General features: G+C 38.6%; 1 protein-coding gene across 1 annotated transcript in view; it reads left to right on the forward strand.

Moving 5' to 3' along the window:
* IMPG1 (interphotoreceptor matrix proteoglycan 1) overlaps positions 1-13,420 on the forward strand; it is a 128,089-nt gene that overhangs the window by 32,451 nt on the left and 82,218 nt on the right. Inside the window, exons 7-8 of the mRNA XM_069067051.1 lie at positions 3,565-3,623; positions 10,767-10,787. Coding sequence (XP_068923152.1) covers positions 3,565-3,623; positions 10,767-10,787 — 80 coding nt within the window. The remainder of the gene's footprint in view (positions 1-3,564; positions 3,624-10,766; positions 10,788-13,420) is intronic.

Consider the following 13,420-nt stretch of genomic DNA (forward strand, 5'->3'; position numbering starts at 1 on the left):
TAGTAGAGAGACTCAGAGTCACAAGAGGTGGGTAGAGTTTTTCTCTTCCAACATCTCTTAACTATGTGATAGCAGTCTTCCAGTATTTGAAAGTCTGTCATTTAGAAGAGGGAGGAGATTTGTTCCGCTTGGGACCACAGGGCAGAAGTGGGAGTGAGAGGTAGAAACTTCAAAAATCCAAATTCAGACTTAAGGTAAAGAATAAGTTACACCTAGCTGACTTAGAAATAAGCAAGATTTCCTTCCTCTGGTATTCTCAACCATAAGATGGCTGGCTTCCAGTGTTTGAAGTGCTGTTGTTACATGAAAGAAGGATGAGATTTGTTCAGCTTGACCTCAGAGGGCAGAACTCAGAGCAATGAGAACAACACATTCCCTGAATCTTCTCTAGCTCTTAAGATTTCTGTGATTCTGTTATTTATCAACAATAGGTGAACAAATACCTTGAGCCATCAGGAAAGAAAACGAAAAAGTGGAGCACAGTACAAAAAACAATGGAATGACAATACAGCAACTCGGAGTCTCCTTCTCGTTCTGTTACTAATTAGATGTATAACCGGATCAAATCACTTCCCTCCCCTTGGCCTCACTTTCCTTATCTGCAAAATGGACAGATTGGATGAACTCACTTTTAGATCTAAAAGTCAATGAAAATTCTCTGTATGCCTAATGGATATCTTCTCTTAAAAATAGTTATTATGAGGGAGAATAGTGCTTTTGTACTCTGGAAATTCCACCAACTTTAGAAAGGGAAGCTTTATGAAATCTAAATCTTGCCCTCCCCACTTTTTACTTTTACACCATCATTGACACACCCATAAAAAGGAAATCCTCTGGCTTGCAATATCAATTGCCCTCCCAGACAGGCCAGCTGTGCAAACATGCCCCACATCCCTCAAAAGCTGGATAATAGAAAGCCAAACAGCTTAGCATTAGCCCCACTGCAGCATTAGAAGTCATCTGGGTGTAATCAGGAATTAATGGGAAACATTTGGTAGCAATTTAGTTTCCATAATAAACCTAATAAGCAATTTAATACGTGTCCAAAAGGAATTGGATGCTATTGTCCCTTTCTTTCTTCACAACTCCACCCACCTGCCTCTTCAGGTCATTTTATCACCAGGGACCATTTTCCTACAGCACAGTAAGTAGAAAATAGCAATGAAAACAATGATAATAGTGGCTCACACTTCTGTCATGTTCTTTTGAGGTTTTCAAAGCACTTTTTCACAAAAATAAGTTTAAGTGGTACTGCTAGCAGCTAGGTGGCAGAGTGGATAGTGCACTGAACCTGGAGTCAGGAAGACCAGAGTTCAAATCTGGTCTCAGACTCATAGTAGCTGTGACTGGTCAAGTCAGTTAACTTTTGTCTGCCTCGGTTTCCTCACTGTAAAATGGGAATAATAATAGCACCTGCCTCCTACAGTTGTTTTGAGGATGAAGTGAGATAATATTTGCAAAGCACTATATAAATGTAAGCTACTATTACTGTTGTTGTTAATATATTATCATATATTATTACATTGCTATTATCAGCTTTGTATCTTCTCCATTTTAGATAGGGAGCTTTTAGGCTCAGAGTGATTAATGATTGTCTCAGGATTACACAGCAAGTATCAAAAGTAGGATTCCTTAAACAAGTCTGATTTAATAAGTGATTTTTTTCACTTAGGGTGCTTTTTTTTTCCTTTTGAGGGGGGAATGCAGGGCAATTGTGGTTGTGACTTGCCCAAGGTCACATGGCTAGTAAGTGTTAAGTGTCTGAGGTTGGATTTGAATTCAGGTCCTCATGTCTTTAGGGCTACTGCTCTATTCACTGTGCCACCTAGCCACTCCTTAGGGTGTTTTTTTGAGGGGCAAGCAAAAGGAGTGTGGATGATATGAATCAGCACAGTGATTTCATTCAAGTAGAAAGCTGCCAGTAAGGAATTTCCTCAACTAACACTGATTATCATTTTCTCTACACCTTATGACATTAGAAAATTGTCTAGGGGTACTGAGAAACTAAGCAACTTAATCAGGATTGTACAGTCTGTGTCAGGCATTCTATGAAGCTTTTCCAGATTCTGGGGCTCACAGGTGGTCATGATAGATCAGATAGGTGAGCTTTTACCTTATCTTGTCAGGGCCCAGGCCTCCACTTCACTACATCTCCTTTTCTCCTCTTCTTTTCCAGCATTTCATTCTGTGTTGTGTTCCCCTGTTAGAATACAAGCTTCTTGAGAGCAGAGACTGCTTTTCTTGCTTTGATTGGTATACCCAGCATTTAGCACAATGCCTGGTCTATAGTAAGCATTTAATAATCTGAGGGTCTACATGGCAGAGCAAAGACAGAAAGGTGCCAAAAATTGTTCATAGCCTGTATTTGGTCTTTTATCTCAACTCTTGAGTCAATCTTCAAGCTTTAAAAATTGTCATAAGTGGAATAATCAGGTTAACATTCACTCAGAACTTTTGTTCAATATTTCATATGTTGGGGTATCTTGCATCTATGAGCTGGACCAATAGGCAATTACCAGCTTCCAGAGTGTTCTAGAACCTAACATGCAAGTCAATCAATATAAATGTGACCTGAAGCTCAAAATCAATAGCTTGGGGATTAGCTGCATTACTGTTTTGTTCAGGCACCATGGATAATTGAAAGTGACTAATTACTCATTTTGGTAACAATGCAGCATCCTGCTGCTGTGTTTGCAAACACTACATAGAGAATGAAATTGTGGTATACACAAAGGATGGTGAAATGTCAAATCAATTAAGAAAATGCTTTATAAAGTACATGGAAGCCAAAATTCCAAAGTCATTTTGCACAACATCTGATATTATTGAACCATCTTTTTTATGTTTAGTATACATCTCCACATTAAGACCAGTTCTAACAACACGTAATTATTCTGAACTTAATAAGGGTGATTCTCAGAATATTATGCCTCCCTCCTAGGTATATAAATAAAAACCTAGTAGCCTAGCACCAGCAAGTTTTGCCTATAAATGCATTCATAGCTTATTCAGAGAAAATATTCCAGAAGACTAGGGAAGATTAGTCATATAATTAAAGCAGGAAAAATAACAGCAAGAAGAAAATAAGAACCCTTGGACTAGATTTGAGAGAGAGTTACAAATAAATCTGAATGTTTTGAACTTACATATCACTTCCATTATCCTTTCCTTATTGATTTATTATGCTAATAATAGTACCTACCTCTCAGGATTGTTGTGAAGATTTAATGAGAAAATGTTTCTAAAGGGCATAGCGTAGTACCTTGCACACAGTTGGCACTTAATATATACTTATTTCCTTCCTTCCTTCCTTCTTTCTTTCCTATTGGATATCTCTCCAAAAGGTACTTAATTCCTCCATCTTCCTAAATCATCCCAAAAGTTCTCCAGGGGCATTATTTCAAGTTAGGGAAGGCTTGGAAGTCTAAAAGAGGGATCTCACAAGATCATCTCTCTCTCTCTCTCTCTCTCTCTCTCTCTCTCTCTCTCTCTCTCTCTCTCTCTCTCTCTCTCTCTCTCTCTCTCTCTCTCTCTCTCTCTTTCTCCCCCCGCCTTTCTCTGCAGATGCAAAAAATATTTAAGACACTTCCAGGATTCAAAGAAATTCATGTATTAGGATTTACGTAAGTATGAAAATCTAACTCTCTCATCCAGTATTTTCCTGACCTCCTCCCTACTTTTTTAAAAAGCTATATCAATACAAAATATGTATTATTCATTCCAAGGTTTGACTCACTTCTATCCTAAAAATAAGATGCATTCTAGATAGCTGGATTTTCAAAGATGAACATGAGTCTGGGTCATTTCTAAATGAACTGAGTTCCTTATGCCCTAAGGAAAGCACTCCTTTATCTACAGACTTTCCAACCATGATTTGCTGGCAGTGTTCTTAATGATCCTTCTATAAAACTGGCTCATATGAAATGAAGCAAATAAGGATATAATGTCCTCTTTGGCCTGTATCTTAGAGAATGATCATTAAACCAGGTTTTCCAAATCCCATATAAGAATACCACCATCTGTAAGTCCCATCAGGTGAAAAGAAAGGATGAAGCTATCTTCCAACTGCCCTCACCATCAGCATTCTGGCACATGGACCCACAGCCGATGAAAGCAGTCTTGTTTTTATCCATTAGTAACAAAACACACTAATGTGGTGGGTGGCTTTGGCAAGACTTTTTAAAACCATTCATCATGCCAAACATCCATCTCACATCCCCCAGATGGGCTCACAATTTGCTATTTTAAAAATCCACAGCAGGTTTATAATTAAGCTCCAACATGAGCACAATATGATTCCCTGTACCTGAGATTAACAACAGGGAGCAGGGAGAGGAAGGTACAGGTAAGGTTCCTTGTTGGCACACTTTTCTATTTTTTTAAAGCCACAGGATACACCAAGTCAGCAGGAATAAGACAAGCTCATAAATAGTTTTCTGTGTATGTTCACTTGGTTTATTTCTTTCTAAGTTTCCATGCCCCACTGATTTGTGTAACTTTTAGAGAGGGGAACATTAAAAAATGAACATAATAAACAGTGAAATCCTTAATATTGACAAAAGTAGACTCATTTGTCTTCATTTCACGATGCTTGTCTGCAGCCGTTCATATGAAATTATATGTACAAAAATCAAAATAAAAATGGAAAGAATAAAATTCTGAATATAGGAGAGCTGTTTCTAGACAAGCTGCTGCAGTGAAACTAGCAGATTTTTAATTTAAAGTTGTTATGGATGGCATAAAAAGAAGGAACATCATAGTGAACTCAGATTTATTGAAGTTGCTAAGATCTTCAAGTAGATGAAAGACATCATTAAAATAAAGAATTAATAGATAATTATAATAATTAGTATTTAAACAACACATAATGTAATCATGGTATATAGTGAATAGAGCACCAACCTTAGAATCTTTGAAATATGCTAGCTGAGTAATCCTAGCAAACACCATTGAACATTTCATTTTCTTGGGAAAGACTCTGTAAATTACAGAAAAGATGAAAATCTGCATTGATGTAGAGTTTCCATAACAAGAGCTCCTCACACCATGAAATTGCAGACCCATTCCTCTCTCCCCCACCTCATGGATCTTTCAGTCCCCAAATGTATGTGTGTATATACATATGTACATATATATATAAATAAAGATACTGCATGTGTGTATACACATACACACATATGTAAACACAGGTACACATATACAGGGTGTTCTAGAAGTCTTAGTGCAAATTTAAGCTTTAATAACTTAAGCCTTAATATCTTTAAATTGCATGAAGACTTTTGGAACACCCTGTGAGCAAAAAGAGAGAAACAGAGAAAGAGAACACATGAGAGTACATCAGAGTTTGTGAAATACTTCCTAAGTGTTATCTCATTTGATCTCCAACACCAGTCGGGTATTACAACAGGCCCAGCACTCTATCCACTATGCCACCTAGCTGCCTTGAAAAATTAAAGAATGAAAGAAGAAACTTAGATATCAAATTAATACACACACACACACAACTTCCCCCATGGATTAAAGTCTTTTTAAGGACTAGATACGATTCCTTAAATAGGTTATAAAAATAAATGTGAAGACTTTCCCTTGACTCCCATTTTCCTTTGACCACATCTACTTTAAAACTTTGTGTGGCAAAGCTTTTAAGTCGTGTACTTAGAAAATGATAATTTTTCTTTTAATTAATAACACTAAAAGGGGACACGAAATCATTAACAGCAACCTCACTCTGAGCCCTTGTTCAGGTCATGGGTATGACCCTGGCTTCTCAAAGACTTTTTCAGTATAGCACAAGTTCTTGCTGGTCCCATTGAGCTAGGAAAGCATGGAATATTGGTCCCTTAATGGACTATGAGCATATAATGTTCAGACCAGGTCCTACCATCTGTCAAGTAGCATGGGACTGAATGTCCATTGCCCACAGACCAGCCTCCACAGAATCTCACTCCCTCACTAAGTTGCTCACAAACTGATGAATTTTTCAAGAAGAACATCCCAAAAAACTATTAAGTCAACAAGAGTTTGTGTTTGTGGAGGAAGAAGTCATATCAATGCAATTATAGTTCATAAGATCATAGATTTAGTGCTGGAAGGGGACCAGAGAGGCCTTCCAGCCCACCCTCTCACTTTACATATAAAGAAACTGAAGCAGAGATTTTAAGAGATTTGACCAAAGATACACAGGTGGGAGATGGGGGACTCAGACCCAGGTCATCTAACTCCAAAAACATTCTCTTGGGGTCAGATCCACCAAGAGAGGTATACATCAAGTAAGTATCTTTTTACTTCAAATGTAGAACATTCCATTTTCTAGCATCATTAACTATTCTTTTTTCCCCCATACCCCTAGCTTATAAATGGAAAGGTACTAATCGTGTATTTAGCATTTCATTCCCTACTGATGTCTCTTAATTGTGGACATGTTATCTCAGTCAATCCATTCATTTGGTATCCTTTGTAAGTTCTTTTTCTAGCAAAGAAAAAAAAACACAATTCTGCTTCTTTTTATTTGTGCCCCCATGTTGAATTGGAGTGAAAGCATCCTTTTCACTGGATTATCAAAATCCTTCCAATATTGTTTCTGCAGACTCGGATAACTTCATACTAGGTTTTCTTTGAGCATGATAAGCTCGTGTTACATAATTATTCACTCAAAAGAAATAGAAGTTTCAGTTATGCCTGAAAATAAGGCCATGGGAATTATTTCATCACTCCCTCATCTGCTGAAAAACAGTAGTCAGCAGCAAAGTTAGGTTTCTCTCACAAAACAAGCCAGACAGACCTTCATGTCTGTGATCAGAGGAGAGAATTCCCAGGGGAGCAGGCTACTGCCATTTGTCCCCCCAATGGAAATGAAGAAAAGTACAGATTAGTCCCCAGATCCCTGAATAGGTCTGACCATGTCACCCCACCTACTCAATGAATTCCAGGGGCTCTCTTACTGCCTCCTCAAGGATCAAATGTAAAACCCTGTTTGACTTCTAAAGCCCTTCACCCTTTGGCCCCTTCCTACCTTTCTAGTCCTCTTATACCTTTATCATTTCTACTACCTACTATGCTATTCAGCAACACTAGCCTTCTTATCATTTCTCACACGTGACACTCAATCTTCCAATTCTACTCATTTGTACTGACTTTCCCAGCGCCTGGAACGCTCTCTCTCCTCACCTCCACCTTCTGGCTTCTCTTAATTCCTTCAAGACTCAGCTCAAATTCTACCTCCTACAGGAGGTCTTTCCTGGCCTCACTCCCACTCCCCATAATAATCCTCCCTCCCACCACCCAGTGCCTTCTCCCTGAGTTTCTTGTTCAGTTGTTTCAATCATGTCTGACTCTTCATGACCCCATTTGGGGTTTTCTTGGCAAAGATACTGGAGTGGTTTGCTATTTACTTCTCCATTTCATTTTATACATAAGGACACAGAGGCAAACAGGGTTGTGACTTGCCTGGGGTTATACAGGTAGTAAATGTCTGAGACCAGATTGGAGCTCAGGAATACGAGTCTTCCTGGCTCGAGTCCTGGCACTCTATCCACTGCATCACCTAGCTGCCCTTAATCTCTGAAATTACTTTCCACTTAAATATCTTTTATTCACAATTTTTTGCAGATCTTCCCCAATTAGAATGGGAGCCCCTTGAGGGCAGGGACCATGTATTTGCCTTTTTTTTTTTTGTATCCACAGTACTTAGCACAGTCCCCAGCACATAGAAAGTGCTTAATAAATGCTTATTGACTGACTTGCTCTCAACAAATGATCCCTAATTCTCAGCAAGGGAGTTGGGGGGGGGAGCAGGTATTTCCATCCCTGTACAACAACTCTCATTGCTATATATTTTTTCTTTGGAGTGCTGAGAGGTAGAAAGCTAGGGTCAATTGATTTTGCTTTGGTCTTATCATTTGCTATCGACCTAGAGTCAGGTGCATTTAGTACACTCCTCACAAAGTACTGAGCTGTTGATCCCTTAATATCTATCATAGTCTTTTCTCATCTCCATCTGTCGTTTGAGATACAAAATGGGAAAACTGCAGGTGTCTTCTAGACTGAAAGACTATAAATGACCAGAGTAATTTCAGTGAAATCACCAGTCTCATTGTCCATATGACCATCTTTTAGGAGTTAGTAGGCTCAGGTTCATGGTGAATACACACACTCTACCTAATCCTGTTGATTGAAGAAGAAAAACAAAATGATATGGAATGGCAAATAGCTATTCCTGTGGTGAAGCTGAGGTGTGAAAAATTGCTCTGGAAACAAACTGCTCACTGAATCCAATCATGGGATCTTAGAGGGGAACGTGTCCCAAATCAGGAACTTTTATGCCACACACCGTTTTACCAGTCTGGTAAAGCCTGTAGACCCCTTTCTAAGAATCATATTTTTAAGATAAAACATATGGGGTGGCTAGGTGGTGCAGTGAATAGAGCACCAGCCCTGAAGTCAGGAGGACCTGAGTTCAAATCTGACCTCAGACATTTAACACAAAAACTAGCCATGTGACCTTGGGCAAGTCACTTAACCCCAATTGCCCTGCATTCCCCCCTCCAAAAAGCAAATAAGAAACAAAACAAAACAAAATATATATAGGATTATGATAGAAACCAATTATGTTGAAATACAGCAATTTTTAAAAAATTAAGTTCACAGACCACAAGTTAAAAACATCTGTTCTAGACCAACCTTTCCTTCAACAGGAATCTCTTCTCTGATATTCCAAACAAGTGGTCATCTAGTCTCTGCTTTAAGACTTCCCATAATAGAGAACTCGAGGGCAACTAGATTAGATGATGCAGCGAATAGAGCACCAACCCTACAGTCAGGAAGACCTGAGTTCAAGTTCAGATTACTAGCTTTGTGATCCTGGGCAATTCTCTTAACCCTCTTTACCTCAGTTCTCTCACCTATAAAATGAGCTGGAAAAGGAAATGGCAAACCTCTCCAGTATCTTTACCACAAAAACCCCAAACAGGGTGATCAAGAGTCAGACATGACTGGAACAACTGAACGACAAAACAAAGAACTCACCACTACCTTGCTGTTCCATCTCAGCCCTGAGAACTCATTTCATTTTTGGACAGTTCTAGTTATGGGAAAATTTATCCTTATATCTAGCCAAAATCTATCTTCCTAATTATTCCACCATTGCTCCTAATGATACCCGCTGGGGCCAAACAGAGCACATTTAATTCATTTTCCATATCAATTAGTCCATTATATATTTAGAATCATAAATAATAGCCAGAAGGGATTTCCGAGTCTATCTCATCCAACTCCCTCATTTTACAGATGAAGAAACTAAGATCCTAGAATATTAAGGGACTTGGCTAAAGTCACCCAGGTAGCTATTGTCATAGGCAGGACTGGAGCCCCGGTTCTCTGACTCCATCACTAGCATTCTTTCCACCATAGCATGATGTCTCCCTTAAAGGCAATTATGATTTTGCCTCTTAGTCTTCACTTCTCCAGGCTAAACATCCCCAGTTCCCTTCAGCCTGCATGGAATGGTCTCTAATTCCCTCACCTATCTGATTGTATATGTTCTATACATGCTTCAATTTATTAACTTCATTTCCCAAAATGTGGTATTCAGAATCGGACCCAATACTATTATGTTGTCTGAAGAGGACAGTGTAAAGCAGGTGAATACCCCACCCTCCTTTTGGATATTATGTGTCTATGGATGTAGCCTAAGTCTGGATTTGATTTTCAGACTTTTTGGGGGGGAGTTGCCATGTCATATTATTAACTCATATTGAACTTGTAGTACACTAGAAACCCCAGATCCTTTTCATATGAACATTAGTTCAATCAATAAACATGTGCCAGGTGCCGGACTACTGTTGGGCTCCATTCTTCTGCACAGATGATTATTGAAACATAAGTAGGACATAGAGAGGCTTTCCAGAACACCAGTAACCAGTGACGCACTAGTATATACTTAACAACCAACTGGGGTAGGGGAAGGAGGAGAAGTGCACATACTCAATTTCAATCTCTATTATTAACATTTTCTCTGCCACTTCCTTAAAGTCAAGATAATCAACAGAACAAATAAAGCCTTAATCTGTAGCATCTGCTAATTTCCAAGATGTAAATGCTGACACTGAAAATTAACAATTGGCTCTCTTGAGCAATATATTCCTGTCAATAACCAATTTAGTAAATGGTTTCATCTCTCTACAAGATGCTACTGGCATGTCCATTCTTGGAAAAATGCATACTGTAGAGAACTTTGTGGCATCTCTCCAATGTATAGTAGGAAAGCAGGCAGAAAAGGAAAAGTAAAGTGTTTGGGAAGAAAGTGAAAAATACATCAGACATAAATATATACTGACACACAGGCTCAGCTATAATTCAGAATCCATAGGATCAGTCACAGAAGGGACCTTGCAGGTCAATTAGTCTAACCCTTACTTTACAAATAAGGAAACTGAGGCCCAGAGAGGCAAAATAGCATTTCCATGGTTATACAGGTAAGTAAGCAACAGAGTCAGGATTTTAATCCAGGGTCATCTGCCTCCAAATCCAGTGCTCATTCTATTACCCTTCTTAGACTCTTCACTTTTATCATGCAGTCTCAAGTTATTCTCAGAACCTCTCCTTAAAGGCTAAGGCCATCAATGTCTTTCCCTCATGGAGCCAAGAGAGAGATGGCAGACAATAGAACTACATGCATGCATGGAATGTTCATTCATCAGTCTCCATAGCTCACCCAAATATTCTTCTTTCTTCTTCACATGTTCCCACTTGGGGGTGATGAACTGAAGACCGAAGAAGGAAAGAGATGGGTAATTTGCATTCTTTCTTTTGCTTGTAGAAACCCAGAAGATTCATTTATTCAATATACATTTCCTAAGCTAAGCACCTGCTCTGTACAGGGCACTGTGTTAGGTACTGGGGACACACACACACACACACACACACACACACTCACACACAAATATTTGCCCCCTAGGAGCTTGTATTCTACATACCAGTTTCCTAACAAATCTATACCCTGAACCCATAAAGTAAGCCAGTCTTTATTTCAGATACAGTATCTGGGTAAGCCAGTAATAACGGCAATGTTTTCTTTACAAGTTGAAGAAACCACTTAACTCTATCACTGAGTTGAGTTGGAGGGGAAAATTTTTAACTTAAAAACATATTGAGAAGGAGGTAAGAAGAGGAATCCAAGGAGGCACCCTAAGTGCTATGATCAGGGGGTTAATGAAGTGTCTTTTAACATATGAAGCTGGGCTACAAATACTCTATTTAGAAAAATCTGCCCTCTGCCCTTTAAGAAGTTTACCATCATGCAATTTTCAACTTTTCTTTTATGCAATCAGTCCTTGTAAAGGAGCAAAAAGGCAAATTGACCAAGTTAATCAATCCATCCATGGATCAATAACCATTTATTAAGCATCTATTATGTGCTGATCACTGGGTTAAGCATAGAGAATACAAAGACAAAATTGAAAGTCTCTGCCTTCAAAGAGTTTTTATTCTAATGGGGCATTTATTCTAACATATCTAACAAGCTAAAAATTACCCTATAAAACTCAAGATCTGTTGAGAAATATGTCATTGTGGAATACTTTGCTTGAAAAAGGCATTTGTGGTATAGGAAGCTATTCATGTGCACCCATAGATATGCACCCTGAATTTGGAATAGTGCAAACATTAATTTGCTATTTCTATTCCAAGGTCAGTTTAAACTGTGAAAAAAAACCCTACTCTGCCTTAGAGAGCTCCAGAATAAGCAACGAGCTCCTATAATTGACTAGTAAAATAATGAACTATAGAATCTTGTCTCATTGATTATGTCATCCAAAGCACTCCAGAAAATTCCTAGGAGCTCTTACTTAGGACTTAGTTCTTACAACAACTCTATAGAACTTTACAGGGATGGATTGTATAAAAGAGAAGTTGAAAATTGCATGATGGTAAACTCCTACAGGGCAGAGGGCAGATTTTTCTAAATAGAGTATTTGCAGCCCAGCTTCATATGTTAAAAGACACTTCATTAACCTCCCTCCCCCCGATCATAGCACTTAGGGTGCCTCCTTGGATTCCTCTTCTTACCTCCTTCTCAATATTATTCCAAGATGACATAGAGAAGAAATAACTTGCTAGCTATTTTTGTTTTAATTAGAAAATTTTGCTACTTGAGAAAAGTGGATGATTAACATTCCTGGACACTAAATTACCCTTCTCAATGATCATTTACATTAATGGAGATGCTTCCTGCTGCCTGTTTCCTTATACGCATTTAAAAGGTGGGCTCCTTCTTTTAAAAAAGGAGGAATCCCTGACGTTCATGCTCCTTGGTTCTCTTTAGCTTAGCTCTCATAGAGCGCCAAAATTAGATATCTGAGTAATGGGTACTTAAACAAGAGCCTACTATCCATTACTAAATGAGTACCTAAAGTGCCCCTCGTCAGGTCCAAACCAGTTCCTTGTAGGTACTATCTATACTACAACCTAGCCAATCGCTGGATTTAGGGACATCAGCAGTCATCTAGTCCTACCCCTTCAGTTTATAGAGGAGGAAAGCTGAGAACCAGGAGTTCAAGTGACTTGATCAAAGTCACACTGAATTTAGTAAATTGTGAAAAAAAAATAGCAGAATCAGGAGTCAAACCTGGTATTATGACTCCAGATCTTGAATTTTTTTTTATCATTTTCCTGTGGTCTATTAAAACTCCCAATTCCATGTTCCATTTAAGAACTAGTATGTATAGCTTTTTAATTTAATTTAATTTAATTTCAAAATTTCAATGAATGATGGGTCTTTCTTTTTTAATGTGTCCCTATATCAGCAAAATTACAGCTGGCCTGAAGTTTTGTGATAATAGCTTTGGGGAAAGGAAGACTTTAAGTGTAGAAACTCCATCTACCAATGAATGAATGAAAAAGCATGAATTAACCCTACTCGTGTTATGCCCTACTAAGTGTTAGGAGCACAAGTTAAAAAAAAAAAAAGATAATCCTAGTCCTCAAGCAACAATTTGTATGCAATTTACAATGCTAGAGCTGTTTGAAGCACTGAGAAGTCAAGTGATTTGGATAAGGTGACCTGGATAGCATGTGTTTAAAGGCAGGGTTTGAACCCCAGTCTTACTGATTCTAAAGCTGGTCCTTTAGCCCTCATATCTCTCTGTTATCAATGGTGTATCTACAGAGTCACTTTGTCTCACTTTTAGATGCAGGAATCTGATGTCACAGTCTCTTTTTTTAATCATAGAAGAGAGAAAAGGGAAGGGATGGAAATAACTTGAGATATAGGTATACTCAGGGTGAGTCTAGGATGAGGTTTCCTTCCCTCTCTTGGCAAGGGTGGGGAGGTTTAGTGGGAGCTGATAGGTGCCAGAAGGGAAGAATATATACCCAGAGGTTGGTATAGGAGTTGGGTGGAAGATTTTAGCTGAAACTAGACCAG

Source organism: Petaurus breviceps, unplaced genomic scaffold, assembly GCF_028583685.1.
Source record: "Petaurus breviceps papuanus isolate PSGF00001 unplaced genomic scaffold, PetGlider_PUasm1.0 90734, whole genome shotgun sequence".
NCBI classification, from domain to species: Eukaryota; Metazoa; Chordata; class Mammalia; order Diprotodontia; family Petauridae; genus Petaurus; species Petaurus breviceps.